Source organism: Lissotriton helveticus, chromosome 5_1 (genome assembly GCF_964261635.1).
Source record: "Lissotriton helveticus chromosome 5_1, aLisHel1.1, whole genome shotgun sequence".
NCBI classification, from domain to species: domain Eukaryota; kingdom Metazoa; phylum Chordata; class Amphibia; order Caudata; family Salamandridae; genus Lissotriton; species Lissotriton helveticus.
This window is the reverse complement of record NC_136065.1, coordinates 1,038,348,914-1,038,367,313: the sequence shown is the minus strand read 5'-3', so window position 1 is coordinate 1,038,367,313 and position 18,400 is coordinate 1,038,348,914. Positions and strand designations below refer to the sequence as shown.

The window sequence follows — 18,400 nt, the reverse complement described above, 5'->3', positions numbered from 1 at the left end:
CTACTTGACAGTCACCATAATCAAGAATGTAAAGCTGTCCAAAGTGATTTTTAGATCGTTAATTCATCTGATTTGAAGTCCTTCTCTATCTGTAATAAGGTTCTGGCATTTCTCTTTTGCTTTTTCTGCTTTTTCTGTAGATCTATATTAAAAGTAGTTTATTGGCTTGTTGGACCCAGTAGACCACCATACTCTACTACATCTGCACATTCTGAATTGGCTTTTAAGAATTAGTTTTGCAGTGGTCCAGTTCTTAGCTGAAGAGCAGAGCCCCAGTGGGCAAGATAGGGTCCTGCAGATCCAAAACTAACCGCTTAACCTAGAGCATCTCAAAAAGTCCGCCCTTGCACCTTTGACCTTCAACCTGATGAGGGGCCCTGGGCATTTGTTCTTGACAGCATAATCTCCCTAGACTACCACTCTTGACAAAGACATCGGCTTCAAGCCCCAATTCACACACCGAAGGAATACCAAATGGCACCATCTGGCTATGCTCCTCAACCTAAAGCTCTTTCTACACATTCCGACCACAGAATGACTGTTGGAGAACTCTTTTTATCAGTGGCGGCTCCTCAAGGGAGTGCTACGGGCAGTGAAGCGGGAGGGGGAGGGGCAGGGTGGGGGTAGTAAACTCCGACATACGGCAGAACAGAGTTAAGTAAATAAATAAATAAATAAAATGAAAGACATTGCGCGCGCTGCATCGACGATTGCGATGCAGCGTGCGCAATGTAATTCGCTTTATTTATTTATTTGCTTAACTCTGTTCGGCCCTATGCCGAGTTTCCTACCCCCCACCCCACCTCACCACCCGGCTGCACTCCCTCAAGGAGCTGCCACTGGTTTTTATCCCATCTTTAGGCAAGAAATGTCCTATTGCTACTATAGGTTATACTACTTGGCCAGATTTTGGGTGGGGGAGTAACGAGTGGTAAAGAACGTTGCACAGTTTAACTTGCATTGAGGTATACTATTCATGTGGGTATTTAATTATTTATCTATAAACATTCTTACGTAGCCCTGTTATCAATAAGAGCAGTCTTTTCTGGGAACACTAATGCCGATTGGTATAGCAGAGATATGAATTTTATTTAGAATTCCGTGGCTGCAGAATTTTCACTAATCTAAATATTACAGTTTTATAATTAACATAAACTGTCACATTACTACATGGAAGGAAGGGCAATTTAGTTAATCGGCATGTTCTATAATTTAGCATCGAGGAAAAACAGACACAGACAAAAAAAGGCATCGGTAAAGAGAAGGAAAAGATTACATCTGTATTCCAATGGTGAAAATGGGAGAATGTAATTATTGTATGCAGTTTTTTACACTCCAAACATTTGCAAATATATTAATCTTTTGTGCTGTTAGCAAAACAAGCGAAACAACTCCTCTAGAGCTTTACATTATTCTTTGAGAAAAAGTCCGCTCTCCAAATGCAATTGGTTGTGTCAATGAGCTAGTAAAGTTGAGCTAGCATTGCAAAAGCCAATAAAGGCAGCCTACCATCTTGGAAGTGTATTTTCTATATTTCCAAGAAGGCTATTACATGTAATATGATGATTTTCTTAGACGTATGGAAAATAACATTCAGATACCTTGGACCATCATATTTATGTTTCCGGAATGGCCACCACATTGCTTTTAAATACCACATGGCAGCCATCTTGGAATTATATATTTTATACTTCCAAAATGGCCCCTACATTGCATGTAGACGTAATGTCTTGAAACAACAGAAATATCATTACAAGATGGTTTTATAATGCTATTCACTTTTTCAATTACGGTGAAATATAACAAGCATTAGCAAAGCCAATAATGACAAGAACCAAGCCTAGGCAAAGCAATAATGCTTTGATTTGCATTGACATTCCCTGTTCAGATGGTTATTTTATTTCTATGTGAAGCAATGCTATGCTTTGCTGGCATTTTTATTGTGAAGAAATGATGCAATGCTTATGATAGGTAATTAAATGTATTTTTAATGCAAACGTACAAAGATTCTGTGTATTGTGAAAGAACTTGAGGAATTGCATTATTTCATGGTTTTACTCTTAGAGCTGACTTTGAAGTTTGTTTATGGATATTTATTTACCACATATTATGCAGTTTTCAAAAAGTGTCAAACATTGCTTTACAGCCACATGAGAGCATTCATTATTTCTCAGATTGTCAAGAGAGAGAGAGAGAGAGAGAGAGAGAGACAGACAAGGCAAAGTAGTTAGAATCCAACTGAATGTGAGTCAAGAACTACCTGTGTGCTCTTTCAGTCGTGGATCAAAGACGATCTTAAAAGCGCTAGTTTCAATAGCCAGCTATATTGTACATACTGTGGTGTGACCCACATGTCAGTGCTAAAAGTGTGCTAGATTATGAGTCTATGGACAGCAAAACAACTGACTCACTGGTAGATGAAGTGAGACGAGGCCAGTACAAGGCTGTTGTCTTGTTTATAGTGAAGGGCTAATTTCTGCATTGACCCTGGCCCTTGGCACTAGTAGGCTTCATGCTTAGTGAGCAAAGTCATGGTTATTTATTTATGCAATTTTATATAGCGCGGACTTTACCCGAAGGTGTCAGAGCGCTTCACGATAGTAACAGAAATGATACAGGATGAAAACATTACACGAGAACAGATTACAAAAGCAAACGTTAAGTAACATACGGTACAGTGACAATTGTGAGCAAACAAAACTACATGAGGTAGTAAAATTTGTGAGCAACCAAAAATACATGAGGTAGTAAAAAGCGCACAAGAGTAAAAAGTGACAAGTGTGCAGGTTACAAGAGAAGACAAATTATAATTTAAGGTATATAACTACAATATATGCTAGACACTCAGGCACGAGAACAAACGTTACGTAGGCGAAGGAGGCACTTGTGCAAGTGTCAAAGGTAAAAACATGAACGAGGTAGAAAACTGTGTGTTACAAGGGCAAAGTGGTGAGTGCATGTTGCAAGAGGGTACCAAACACAAGACATGGATAATACTGCAGTAAAAGGCAAACACTCCAACCACAAGAACACACTGGGAAGGCACTTCCATGGTCATGGAAAGAGGAAATTTTCAGTAGTGGGAGGTCTTCCTTCAGATAACAGTGAGGACGTGAGTTACTTTTGGAGGTGTCTCTGGAGGAGGAGAACTTTGAGGTCCCTTTTGAAGGCCTGGGCGGAGGCGGCGGTCCGGAGCTGAGGGTGAAGGGAGTTCCAGATTCTCACTGCGTTGCCTGAAAAGGATTGGGCCATCGTTCTTTCCTTCTTGAAAGTGGGAGGTTCAAGCAGTAGCTTCTCTGCATTGCGTGACGGTCTAGAGCCTCCCGAGAGTTTCAGTTTATTCGCCAGGTAGCGAGGAGAGGAGGAGTGCAAGGCTTTGTGGGTGATACAAGCGGTCTTGTAGATAGCTCTAGCCTCGAGGGGAAGCCAGCGGAGGGTAGATAACATCGCTTCTTTTGGCCCCATAAATGAAACGAGCTGCTGAATGGAAAACAGACTTAAGTGGGGACAAGTGAGAATTGGGGAGGCCAGTAAGAAGAGAATTGCAGTGGTCTAGTCTGGAGAGGACCAGCGATTGCACCAGGGTTATAAGGTCCTGCTCCGGGAAGAAGCGACGGATTCCCCAAAGAAGAAAGAAGGCGCAGTTGGTGACCAGAGGGATTACAGGGCTTGTAACTCATGGTGCCAATTCTATAGTGTCATACATAATCTGGCAGCCTTATTCTGTAGATTTCAAGATCATTGATAAGATTTTTGGAAACCAGGAGAAACATACATTATAATAGTCTAAAAACACGATCAACAAATAGTTGGCGTTGAACAAGATTCAAAGGTTTGCATTTCTATAACGTGGCTGGTCAGTAAAGTGGGATTATCTTTGGAGCTGACCACAATTACATTGATTTCGATTTTGAAACATACAGGGAGAGGTAGTAGAACACGTGATTCGGGCATTTGATGATACTGGCCTGATTTCCACATGTTTACGTGAGCAAAGTGTGGATTTGTTTATCATCAACATACATTTGAAGGTCTACTCAGTGCCGCTGTATCGCCCCTGCCAGTAGGTGCTGAATAGCAGTAGATAAAGGGGAAGATTCCTGTGGAAATGATTCTGAAACTTGTTTTGAGAAATCCAATGACTCAGCACTGAATTTCCACTCCTGTCTAATAAGAGTGAAGTGGGTCTAGGCTAAGGATGTTGTGGACACTTCTTGCCATTCTTCTAAAGTTCTCAGTAGGATGTTGTGAAAAAAGGTGCCATAGCTTAGTGAAAGGTTAAGTACAACTATGGTTGGATGATGCCCTTCATCAAGCATGGTGAGGAAGCCCTCAATTTCAGTTCCTCTCTTGTGCCAGACATCTGATTGTTAACTGTGTCATATGTAGCATTGTTCCACATGCTTATCCTCTTGTCTTGTCAACTCTCTGTGAAGAACTTTTTTGAGATTTGAGAGTTTGGATAATATTATCGACTTAGAATTTACAATTGTCATATCATGTTTTGCTCTGTCCACCATGCATTAGTATTGTGCCACAAAGAAGGTGGGCTGGACAGGTACCAGATAGATTTTTGGCAGGGTGCTTATTCCAGATAGTGTGCCATAGTGAAGCGGTAAAACAATAACAGATTGAATGCATTGTAAATACACCATAAACACTATGTTGATACACATATAGAGAAATATAATAACATTGAAATCTTGTAATAGGTGAAAATGTAAACCCTCCCCAGATTCATTCTCAGTCATTTACATAGAGCTTGTAAAATCATGAGACTTTTCATCTTATAAGTTGTGAAAAAGCAGTGTTTAGTGAATAAAAGATATGGGTCTCCATTCACACAAGTATTATTGTACATTTATATAATTTTACATACTTGCTATTCAACCCAAAGTTTATGAGGTATATTTTCTCCGGCAATCACTCAGCAGCAGCCAATGCAGGTAAGCACGGTGGGGCGGGGCAGGGCGGGGTAGTGGGGAAGTCGACAGATGACAGAATTGGATTTATTTATTTATTTTATTTTCCCTATTCCGTCGTTTGGCAACATTCCCCCTGCCCTGCCACACTGCGCTTACCTGCAATCTTTCAAAATGGAAATCGACCACTTGCTTAGATTTGCCACCTATCCTCTTCTAAGCAAGATTTGGACCTACAATAGATTTAATGTGGTCAGTTATAGCTTCATGCACAGGTGTCTAGTTTGAATTAAGTAAACAAGGACAGTTATGTGCGGCATATGTATTTACCTGCTGGAAAAGGGCTTTTGTGACTCAGATTGAAAGTGTTTGCAGAAAATCAAGGATGTGGTATTTGTTCAAAACGCACCCTTTATTTACATTTCAGTGTAACCCTAATTCAATGGTCCTTTGTTAAAATGGCAAAAATCAGGCCAACAAGGGCGCTTTCATGACCATTTGTGATTCAGTAGGAGAAAAATCCAAAACTGACTAGTCCACTGACTTTTCCAAGGATGTGTCGCTTACTTGTCCTTTGTATAGGCAAGAATGGCAGCTCCTTAGGCTCAGATATGAATCAGGGGTAAATTCTTACTGCTGTTAGCCTCCTAAAACATTGGGGCATATTACCAATGATTAGCGATATTTATCGCTAAGGAGGCTTAGCAACAAATTTTTTGCAACAAATCTCTGCTTTCTTGGCTTTTAAAGCCAAAAAAGCGGAGATAAATCCCTTGATAATATGCCCCCTTGTGAGTGGAAATTGCCTGTGAAAATAGGGAAAATTGCATTCCTAGCCTTCAAAGAGTTGTCAGGAACTTAGGGGCATATTATTAAGCAGGGCGTTAAAAATTATCGCCGTTTTAGCGCCAGAAAACTGCCGCTAAAACGGCGATAATGGGCTTGATAATATGGTCTTGTGAATTCCAATAGAAACCCATGTTCTGCTGTGAACATGGGCTTCTATTGGAATTCTCCAGGGCATATTATCAAGCCCATTATCACCACTTTAGCTGCAGTTTTCTGCCGCTAAAACTGCGATAATTTTAACGCCCTGCTTGATAATATGCCCCTGAGTGTCTTACAAACAGACTGATAACAGTCGTTGAATATCCTGATCTGGTAACCAATGAAACCTAATTACTGAAGACTATTTTGTGATGTCATAAAATATCATGACCATCTTTAAACATAAATTGCAAGCAAAAAAGACCTAACTGACTTGTGTAAGAGATGAACAAGGCACAGGTCATAGTGTTGGGGGATCAGAGCCCTAGTAAGACTAACAAAGCAGTCTACATCGCCAAATGTGATTTGAAACGCTTGAACATACTAACATCCGATGTCATATGGAGTTGCAATGGTTATGAGCAAAAACAAAGATAAGCTTACTCTCTAAAACTTGATTCTCCCCTATTTTATCCTCAACACTATTGAAAAGTTAATTGGCCCAGGCAAATTTTGCGTCACACCTGTGTAATTTGCGTAATTTCACATTACTCATGTTACATAAATATACCCTGTTGTGCCTCATCGCATAGTTTCGTGCCATTCACAGTAAAAATTTAAAGCAAAAGCATAGAAAGAGCGTGAAGGACAGAGTGCTTCATTTTGTACCTTATTTAGCGCAAAATGAAACGTCGTTTCCAAAGTGGATGCAAAGACGAGTCTTATCCTAAACTACAGCGCCAAAAACAAGTTTTGAACTTTAAGCAATTAGGCATAGCTTTTCATATTTTGGTGAGGTTTCGTGTACGTACGCAAACGCAAATTACGAGAATTTCGCAATCCCTTAATACTTCCATTTAATACTTTGGTTTGATTGCCAATGGCGCCAACATTTCTCATTGACTATGCACTTGATAAGATCCTGCTATGCTTGGTCATCTCCTTCCTCTATGACATAGGAGTAATTTGATGTCTATAGAGTTTTTAGCACTAGGGTTGCTGTATAAATTAGCTTATTACTTGCATTCATCATGCTAGAACTTGTGAACCAAAAATATAATGGATTTTTTGTCAAAATGGTAAAATCCAATACTGAAATCCTGTAGAGGTGGAAGTGAGCCGTTCCAAAGTAGAAACATTTCATCAGCAGGTCTGCTCCACACTCTACGTGGTGAGAAGGGATTATTATCATAAACCAATCGGCCATCATAGTCATGTACCTATAAATATGCCGGATCTGGACAAAAGATGGCAACCACTGTTCGCTTAATTTTGTGAAACAAAATCTGTGTTCATTAAATGAAAACATTTTTTTTAGTTGATATGTGCACACACTAACAGAGGATGTTAAAGCTTTATACCATCTAATTCTATTATGTGGCACATGCGGAACCTTGCACTCTATTAAGACTTCCTCTGGCGTGACAAAACTAGAACCTTCTAAAACCATCTCGTCAGTTGGGTCTTCCATTTAGGCCCTTAAACAGAGATTAGAAGTTTGATGCAAAAAATGTACAATGAGATATTGTGTAGAGTTTTGGACTGATCCCCCAGGAGTGTGTTGAGGAGGCATCTTTCATATCAAATGTAACATGTATACGTTTTATGTTCATAGGTCCATTCTATGCAGGTTTTGATATTCTTAGCTGTTCAACTATCTCTCTGTTAAGATTTTTTTTAAATACCTTTAACGTCCTAATGATAGTGATTCCAAGGCGTTGGTGGAAAATTTGAAATGTTGTTTACCTGCCTACTTCTGACTCATGATTCACAATACTTTGCAAAACTATGTCACCCTTGTTAGCAGCAGTCTTCTCAGTAATTTCAGGACTTTTTCAAATGCCTTAGTGCCTGAAATTCAAGTGAGACATATTGGCATGTATACTATACAGTAGAGCTTTAGTGATGCCCGCTGCAGTAGGAGTGAGGGTTCGACTCTTGGACTGAATTTGTGCTCTTTGTTCCTATTGAGATAACATGTATACAACTGAACATCATTATTATTGAGACAAGGGAAGCATCCGCTGGCTGCAGGCTGTCTATGGGAATTATGCAATAAAGAGGCAAAGTTTGCCTCCAGTTTTTGCTATACTTCAACTTTAGTGGAAGTGATCCACATTGTCAATGTAGCCGCCCAATAAATCATCTGATCACTCCACAGTGATCTCAGCAGCGACACAAGTTAGACCTCTTGCTCAAAGCTTGTCAGAGAATGTGATTCTTAAATCACTGATCTGAGGATGGAAAAGTAGTTCAAGAGGAGCTGATCAATGTCCAAGCCTGATCGTTAGCTAATCAGGGCACTTGCAAGGGACGCAGTGTATTTTGCTGCAAGCCGAGAACTTTACTGTCTTCACCTACATTGTTGTGTTCGCCTTCCACTCACAGCTCATAATGCAGACTCTGCAGTGGTGCTGGAACAATTTTAAGAGTGGGGTTGCCGCCATGAGTGTTACATCATTGAAGTTATAGTTATCATCATTAATTCAAGAGTCACACAAAGAACACGCATAGCAAATGAGCAATGCCCATTCAGCAGGAGAGTGGTAAGGGTGTGGTATGTAGCCGTTGGTGCATTTTGGAACACTCTGTCACAAATATATTACTACAGCATGTTACGATAGCGCACTTAAATTGTACAGATACGAGTTTAACTGGTAAATATATTGTGCACAAATGATAATGTTTATGGACATTAGAGCTTCAGCGAATATTTATCATTTGTGCCTCACCAACTAAAATGTCTTGATTTTTTAATCCTATAAGAACCTTTGTTTTCATCACCCTTCAGAATTACAAAAAGAAAGTGCTTCATTTCTGCTTTCCTAACTACAGCTGTATTATGCACACATGCATACCATTCATTTAAACATATTTATATTTTGTTGTGTGTTACAAAAAAATATATTTTTACAGTCTTTAGATGGTGTTTAGACTGACTATCAGAAACAAACATATCATGGGTCAAAATATAGTGTCAAGAACATTGAGGACAAAAATGTTGTGAAGGTAAGTTTCAATAGATAAGCAAAGCTTTATCTATATTTAACTCCACATATCTGAACCTTAATGATATATATATATCTTCAAGGTATGTAGATGTGGAGTTAAGAATAATAAATCTATACTTACCTATTTGTACATACCTTCTCCATATTTTGGTCCTCGATATTTTGGAGACAATATTCTGTCTACACAATATTTTTGTTTCCAATATTTCGGCAATGATCCCTTTACATTCACAATCCCGTACCCCAGCAAGATAGTCAAAAAGGTCCATTCACAAAATCATCTCACTTTGCAGTCAGAGAAAGAAAAGTAAGCACCACTCAGTTCAAAACCAAGGGGCATATTACCAAGGGCCTTATCACCGCTTTAGCTGGAATTTTTGCCGCTAAAGCGGCGATAATTTTATCGCCCTATTACCTAGCTGTCGCTAACACCAGTTAGCGACAGCTAGTAGGAGATAGCGATCATCTTGGCGCCCACTTTGCATGTCAGCAATATTTATCGCTAATGACATGCAAAGTGGGCGTGCCAAGATGTTAGCGACTGTAAACAGTCACTAACATCGCTATCTCCTATTACCTACAAAGGCATACTTTTGGAAATATTCGCGCTAAGCGTGAATATCTCCAAAAGCTAACGCCTGCCCAGAGCAGTTCTTAGCCATGTTATCCAATGGTAGGTGGATAACATGGCTAAGAGCATTAGCTCGGTAATGCATGAATATCGCTGACTTTTCAGCGATATTCATGCATTTTGGCCGATTTTTATCGCTTTTGAGATAAACCTTGATAATAGCAAGGTTTATCTGCGATAAAAATCGGCGGAGCTCGGCGATAATAATATTGCCGCTAACCGTGTTAAGCGATAATTATCGCTTAATCTTGGTAATATGCCCCCAAGTTTATTTAGACTCCATAGTCCTTAAACACATAAAACAGCATACAATACAATACATAGAAAAAATAATTTCATACACTCAATCGCTTTATTAAAAGAATAAGCAGCAATTTGTCTGAAGACATAGTATCACTTTTGACTTATGTGTTTGAATGCACAGCAAATCTGACAAGATAAAAACAAAATGTAAAGGTGTATTTATTGCTTATGCACCTTCTAAAGTCCAGCATGGGAATTTGGGGGGCCCTGCAGCACCCCCGTACCCCTACCTCCAGCGCCTATGCTATCTGAAACTCAAACACCCCTCACGCGCTCACCACGCACCACAGCAGTTGAGTGCGAGCCATTTAACAGTCGCATCCCCATCTGCCCGCCGTTCTCCTCCCTTCTTTGTTTCCTGTTTATGGATGGATGCGCCTTGTTTATGTCTGAGAGCCTGAAGGAATCTGTGTGCTGCAGTCCCCTCTCCAGTCTCAGTCAGCAGACAACTAAAGCTGCCTCTGGGTCCTCGTCATACAGTATATGCTGATTAAATAATTGCTTTATATATTAGTGAACGCTTTGACTTCTTTCTTTCAGGGTCACAACTTGCAAGAACTCAGAAGAAGCGCATCTCTGGCCAGCAAGGTTTTCATCCAAAGAGATTACAGTGAAGGGACCTTGTGCCAGTTTCAGACCAAATTCCCCGCAGAGCTGGACAGTCGGGTAATGTATCTCTTCTAACGTGCATGGCCACATGCACTGGGGTTGAAGGGAAGAAAGAATTAACGTTTTACATAATTAAATTCTTCCTGTCACATTTATGTATGAATTTACACCACTTACAATATTTGGCTACTGTTATTCACCTTTACTCTAGAACAAAACGCAAGTCTATATAGAGCGATCCATTATTAACCCGTTTACTGTGTCCGCGATTTGGGCGGGGCCGCGTTGGCCATTGGCCGACGGCAGCACTGGGGAGGTAGTGCTGCCGCCGGCCAATGGCGGACTGCAGCATGGAAGGGGTTAATAGCATGAAATCTGTATGGATTTTCTGAAAGCTCTAGTCTGTATACACACCTATATCGTTTCACTTAAACAATTCGCTTGGTACATGACCCACCTTTAAAGAAAAATATTTCACCAACTTGTGACACTTTACAGATATTTCGTTAAAAAAACAAGCATAGGTAAATGTATTTTGTTTTGCCTATGTGATTAATAATACGTTGTTTTTTGTGGTAAGTTGTAGCTTGCTGAGTAATTGCACAATATAAGTAACAGAAAGTCTGTTAAAGTGTTATGACTTGTTTGTGTACAAAAAGGCAATATATTATGCTGGTGCTAGTGGTATAGTGTGGGTATTTAATAGCAACATTTTGAAATATGAAATGGAAGAGGGAAACAATAGAATAATTAAGGTAATAGCAATATTATGTGTTTAGGTGAGTTCTGACAACTATTGGGCCCGGTGTCACTGCACCTGCTGCACCATTCAAAGCATGCCCCAAGTATTATTAATCACTACTGCATCTTGTGCTTTGGAAAGCAGAGCTGTCAAACCAGTGCCATCATCTTTAGCATGGCTAGACCCAGCCGCACAGGGGCAGACCCGCTCTTTGGGAAATTGAGTCATTTGTTAACAGTTGGAAGCCGTCAAACAGTTGCTACGGAAGAGTGTTCACGTGACACACTTTGCCCCACTGGTCATGCAAAAGTTCCAGGCTGTCAAGAACTCTATGAATTCCCCAATCAATACGCCTGTCTCTGTTGCGCAACCACTGAGTCCACACCGGCTACCGTTGAAACTACAATGGCCCTGATTACTACTTCAAGGCGACTTCCGACTCTGAAATTGGCGTTCAAATCAGGCTTAGTGCACGTTATTGATCCATGTGCAAATGTAGTACTCACTGTCATTTAGTACTCAATGTCATTTGTCCAGAAGTGTATGATATGTTGCCTAGTAAGAATCTTGTTGGCAAATGGCATAACATTTAAGTTTAGGGCACCCTGGAACACTTATGGGTAAATAGTGTGCATCATATGCAGTTGGCAGATTGCCAATCCATACATATGTAAACATCCCTCTGACAAATACCACCTAACTTGAAGTTCTGTTTTAGGTCCACATTGGAGTTTGCGCCCAAAAAGGAATCATCACAGCATTTCTAATCTAAACTTAAAGTGGCCATTGAGTGAAGAGAAAAAAAACATTCTCTTCACTCGGTCCTGAATCAATAGCAACACCGATCATACGCTTTGTTTAATGTTGTCAACTAGGTTTTTGAGACATTGTGACATCATTCTCCTGTTGGCACCTTTACAACGCAAAACATATGCAGGAGTTTACTAACTGTGCATATGAATTGCATACATGCCACAGAGGCTAGGATGTAAACCCATCTATTTCATTATTTTCCAAAACCTCGGACACTGAATGAACCAAAATTGTCTGGGACTAACCAAGATATTCATAAACAATTTTATAATCCGAAAACGATTTATCTTTCTCATTCATGGACGGATCACATAGATTGCACTGCCACCTGTGTATTTGTGCACCATCATTTAGACTGTCTGACCAATGCAAAATATCATTCATTCACCAGTTAGGGGGTGCAAACATGCACCGGACTGCTGCAATCTATAAAATCAGGCCACAGTTGCTTTCAGCATGCATTGTGGACTTGAAATCAATACTATAGCCTTATTGCTCAGCCTATAGCAGTTGTTAAAGATTCTGAACCCAAGTTATAGGGCCGAGCCCCAGACGAAGGTCTATGACGAGGGAGAGGGCTATTCACAACAGGTGTAGCATGAGGCAGAAGGTCTATAAGACTATTACAACATTCCACCTTCTAAGGGTAGAATGTTCTAAATTAAAAAGGGAGAAACAAAAAGGCAAACATTGGAATGTTGGAGCAGAGTGAATTATGCCAGCCATTATACGCCTGGAGCTACTCCATTGCCTTCAAGGGAGCTCTCAGCCATCCACTGTTTTAAAACCAAATATAATAGAACACAGCAGGCAGTTTGACCTACATCTTTACTTATGCATGGGCATATTTCCAGGGAAATATCTAAGTACTGACATAATGACTATCTACATTGTCCTACAGCTGGCATAATATCGCATAGTACCTCCTGCTTCCTTGGAAGTCAAGCAGTATATGGTAGCGGATTTTCTCTCCAGCGACATGGACTATGGGGCTTCTGTTCCAGCCTGATACACAGGGGCCCAGCGATCATTAGTGCACCAAGACCCTACGGTGCTTGCCCCAGAGTGATACTCACCACAGAGATTGGTGAGCCCATGGCCCTAGTCTACATTTGTGCCAATCGCATTCTTGTGATGCCACTGCTGCTACATCACAATAGATCCCTGTCTTCTTTGAAGGGCACGTTGAACGAAAAGTCACTGATGTACGTTATATGTGCATTATTGGTGCATATTACTTGGTCAATCATGTTATAGGTCCTGTAGTATTTTAAACAGCTAAACTGTCATTGCACACTTCACAAATGTGTTGTGCGAAAGCTGGGATGCTACATTTTGCCCATGGTGCTGGAAACATTACGAGAAAAGGTTAGGGCTGCTTGGTACAAACCTTTTCCCGGGAGAAGCAGACACTCCTCTGAACTTTGGTGTCCCGCGTGGACGTTGAAACACCTTTACTATTCTGTTTAGAGATAAACTAAAAAGCATATTCTATGCATATATCTTTTCTAAGGAGGCATTAGTCTTCATCTCCCATTGGAGCCAGGACAGTAAAAGCTGGGGGGGGTGTTGGTTGCTCCTGCCGCCTGCCAGACCAAAGATTAATTAAGTGAGCAGAGTATTCTGCTGGAAGCTCCCTTCAGAGAGATGGAACTATCCCTTGGGAAATGGACACAAGAGAACCATTCCATCTTCACAGCCCAATTAAAGAACACGATGAAGCAAAGGAGAAAGAGCATATGGAGGACTTTTTGCTGAAAGTAAACTCTCCAGCAACCTTGAACCAAAAGCTCAACATAGACAGTCTAACTAGACAAAGGAGAAACTGAGCGTGTGTGAGAGTGAAAGAACGAGTGAAAGAGAGCCAGAGACATAGGGATAAAAAGCGAGTCTCCAAAAGAACTGAGGACCAGTTTTATAAAGTTGGTGCAATGAAGGGCAAAAAGCAAAGTTGCTGCACTGCGTTGCGTGAACTGGAAAATATATCTTCAAAAAAGTGCCATAGTTCTGCTCTCCCCTGCACTCGCACTTTTTCACAGTCATATACCTACGCAGGCATCCTTGCGTCATACTGCAAGGGTCTGCGTTGTATTTGGGGTGGTGGAAGGAGATCTTCCTGCACAAAAACTATCCTTTAAGGTAATTTCCTGTTTGTACACGTCCTGCACAATGCAGCACACATGTAAAGAGGAAGAAACGAGGAGAAATAAAAATATTTCTCCTTGTTATTCCAGCCTCGGGGAGGTGCAGGAGATTGGCCCAAATGCATGTCTGCATTTCTTTCTAGATATGGAATTGCTTCAAAATCCATGGGCGGATGCAGAGGAGTGCACATGCACCACCCATGGAATGCCCACTTGGTGCAAAGAAACACAGGCGATTGCATTGTGCTGCATTACTTTTGTTTACAAACCAATGCAAATCACCATATGCACTTGTTTGTAAACAGCAATCTGGATTTTGCATCAGGTCTGCTTAAAAAGTGACACAAAACCAATGCAAAATCTTTGTAAATCTGTCCCTGAGTATCCTTCAAAATTAAAAAGAAGTTAAAGAAATAAGCAAGCATTTTGAAAGGTCCTGCTGCTAAAGACATCATGTTTTACTAACAGGAAGTTGCATGATTTGGAACCGATTTTAAAATGCTTATAAGAGTAAGTAAAAGAGTACTCTTGCTTCTCATAAATGCTTTTATGAATCATTCACAGGGTGTTGTGTTGTCTTCTTATACAACTGCATCTTGGCAGCTCACAAGTCGAGTTCCAGTGGGTTCTATTTTACCACCTCAATAGGTCATTTTGTATGTAATCCCATCAGTATTCTTCATCCAATAATTTGGTTTTACGTTCTTTATGATGATATCCAAATAGTACAGAAGATCTCAAATTACCGAGATTCATGCTAAATACATCTTTATAACTATTTACAAGCAGCTAAGAAGTAGATGAGCTGCAATAAATGGAACCTCGACATTCTTCAAGTTTAGATGAGGAGTGGATGGGGGAGGAGCACAAAGGAAGTATGTTGTCTGAGTTGCTAAGTCATGTTAAGTCCAGCATGGGCTTTCCTGAGGGTGAGGCTCCCAGCACGTCTTGCGGTTCATTTGTTCGGCAGTTTCAGAGTGCGGCCACTGTGGATGTGCCTGTCCATCCCTACATCCATGGCATGTTGAAGCAGGAGTGGAAGGGCCCTGATTGTATTATGCTGCTCAGTTTCATGGCCAAACTATATCCTCTCCAGGACATGTCCAAGGACATGCCAGACTCTAATCCAATAGATTCCTTTGTTGCTAGTCCGGTGAGCTGTACCTCATTGGCTGAGGATTCTCTTATTAGGGATCCTATGAATAACAAAGTTAATGCTTCACTCGGGAAGGTTTACTTGGGTTCTCATCTGGCTCTGCATGATGGGATTTATGAGACTTATTGTTCAATCCATCATTTCCTATGTCAAAGCTCTGTATCTGTCCCTGGATGATATGTCAGACTGTTCTGCACTTTTTGATCATATCGAGTGACAAGTGGAGTTTCTTTCGGATGTGTCCTTTGATGTGGAGAGACTGTGTCGTGGCTCGCCGCAATCTGGTTTTGAAGGTTTGGAAGACTGATTCCACTCAAAAGGCTTCTGCCCTGCGTTTGCTTTCCAGGGGACTATGATGTTTGGGGAGGAGTTGGAGGGAAAGTTGCACAAACATTTTAAGGAGAAGAAACACTCCTCTTCTTTGAAGCAGTCCTCAGCTGCTACAGGGTTTTCGAAGCCTAAATCCCCTTTTCATTAGCCCTCTTGGAGGCAGTTTTCTAGGGGTCATGGGAGGTTTTTTTCCTACCAGGGTCGGGACAGGATTGCAAAGTCTCCTCAGCCTAAGCCTTGTCCTGACTATATGATGGACAACCTAGAATTGTGGGTAGGAGGACGGCTTCAGCACTTTCTTCCAGCCTGGTGCAGTCTTCTTCAGATGTGTGGGTGTTGGTTATTGTGCGCTAGGAGTACCGCATCGAGTTCACGGAGCCTCCTGCCAGAAGGGGCAATTCAGGTGGTGCCACCTCTGGAGAGGTGGAGGGTTTTTTATTCTCCAATCTTTCTTGTGCCCAAATTGACAGGGGGATTCCGTCTGGTACTGTACTTGAAGGCTTTGAAAAAGTTTGTTGCTTGCCTGCCCATTAAGATGGAGACTCTACAGAGGGTGATCCCATTGGTTTTCCCGGGACACCCTGGATCTGCAGGACACTTACTATCATGTCCCTATTGTTCCCAGCTATCACCAATTCCTCAGGTTTTGCCTTTGCGGCCAACATTTTCAGTTTCGTGTCCAATCCTTTGGATTTTACTTTTCTCTGAGGGTGTTCACCAAGGTGGTGGCCCCGTTTGTGGCTTCATCACATCTCTGGGGTACCCTCCTCTAGCACAACCTCGACAATTGGCTGATCTATGCCCATATTCAGGATCAGTTGCTGGTCGATCAGGTGTTGGTGTTTTTGGCTTTGTGGGTTCATGGGTTTCTGCAGAACCTTCCCAAGTGTCAACTGGTTCCCTCTCAGGAATTTACATTTATCGGGTCCCTCTTTTGCACATATCTGAACAGGGTGTACTTGCCAGACTCCTGGGCTGTGACCTTGGGTTCCCTTGCTCTTCGACTCTTGAGGGGGGTCTCCTTTCCGGTTCGGCTCTGGTTGCAGCTTCTGGGGCTCATGGCGGCATCTGTGTTCTCCAGCCTCTGTGGGTGCATCTGTTGGCCAGTTGGGATCCTTTGTCTCTGAATCTCGGTCTTCTGGTTCCGGTGTCTTCATCCCTCCTCCCTGCCCTGTGCTGGTGGACAGTGCCGGTCAATCTTTCCAGGGGGCTGCCGTTGCAGCCCTCTACTCCAGTGGTCCTGACAACGGATGCCAGTGCTTTCAGCTGGAGGGTGATGTTGGAGTCCAGCTCGCTGCAGGGGCGCTGGTCTCTCCAGGAGGGAAGGAACTCCTACATTTGGAGGGAGTTGATTGCTGTTTGCAGGTCAGCCATGGGGTTCCGGAGGCTGTTGCTGGGGCAAATGTGTAGTGCGGTCCAAAAACATGGTGATGACGCCAGATAATTCTTAGTGCATGCCTCCAAAGGGCCTTAGTTTCAAAAATGGGGAGAGGAAAACAATCCTTCCAAAAGGGGCTGAATACCCTTCCCATCAAGATTCCCATGTGGCAGCACTAGTACACGAATGCTGAAAAACTGGTTCGCATCGGAATGGATCCATTCCTTTTGGAAGGATTGTTTTCCTCTCCCCATTTTTGAACCTAAGGCCCCTTGGAGTTACACAGAATTATCTGGTGAGTTGACCGCATAACGAGAAACGATTGGTCTCGCCTGCTACTTATCTTGCAGTATATAATTTTTTGAGGCATTGTTGGGGGGCCCTTCACTCGTGGCTCGCTGCAATCTGGTTTTGAAGGTTTGAAAGACTGATTCCGCTCAGATTTTCTACAAATAAAGAACTATCTGACTTGGACAACATATACACTATGGATATGTTCATGTTTACGTAATGGTTGTTCTTTTGTCCTGATGAAGACCCGCATGCGGAGGAAGAAATTACCCTTATCGCAGAATACCGGGTTGAAACGTCGACATTCTCTTTCTTTGGCCTGTATTACTATTTTTTTTACCCTGGCTTAATGTCCAGAGGCCATCCAAGGGATAGGAAAGTGGATTGATATTGTGTACAGGCCCAACATTGGTTTGGTCGACCAAATTACCTAATCCAACCAGTGTTGTATATATCAAATAGGGTATCTTTGCTTTTTACTTTTTCTGATTGTTCTTTTTTCTTTTCACGTTCACATGCACATGAGCACTTCCTTTTCACTTCTCTTCTGACAACCGCCTATTGTTATAATGATTGATTAAATACTGTTTTTCATGAAGACTATGTAAAGGCAAGGTTTCTTCATACAAACATTGATGTATTTGGTCATTCTCTCTGTGACTATAATCTAATTATAGAATATCTCTCTGTATGGCCGTTTGAATTGATTTATCCAGTCCTGTGCACTTCAGGTGGGCTGAAAGGATATGTCAGGACCAAGTGTTGGTTATACTGCAGAGATTCCGAGGTCCTTGACTTTCTCTGGGAGAACCCCATTAGTATTTAATGGAAATATGAATGTGGCACTTCAAATAGACTGTTCTCTGCAATGAAGAGCTTTAGCTGGGAATCAATGCAACTATCTAAAATCTTTTCCAGGAGTAGGAGGTTAGAGACTGATCAAACATTTTCATGTCCGCTGCAGCTGCACCTTTTTATTTTTTATAAGAGGTAAAACCTGGCCTGAAAGCTGGATCTGCATAATTCACTTGGCATGGTGGATGCAGTCATGTGTCTCAATCCAGGATTTAGAGTGTGTCCTTC

The 18,400-nt window shown here is 41.6% G+C and overlaps 1 protein-coding gene across 1 annotated transcript in view; it reads left to right on the top strand.

The window, feature by feature from the left end:
• The window catches only part of GOLGA7B (golgin A7 family member B), a 189,826-nt gene that overhangs the window by 117,884 nt on the left and 53,542 nt on the right, over positions 1-18,400 (top strand). The window contains exon 2 of the mRNA XM_078641152.1: positions 10,395-10,520. Within this exon, the coding sequence (XP_078497278.1) occupies positions 10,395-10,520 (126 nt within the window). The remainder of the gene's footprint in view (positions 1-10,394; positions 10,521-18,400) is intronic.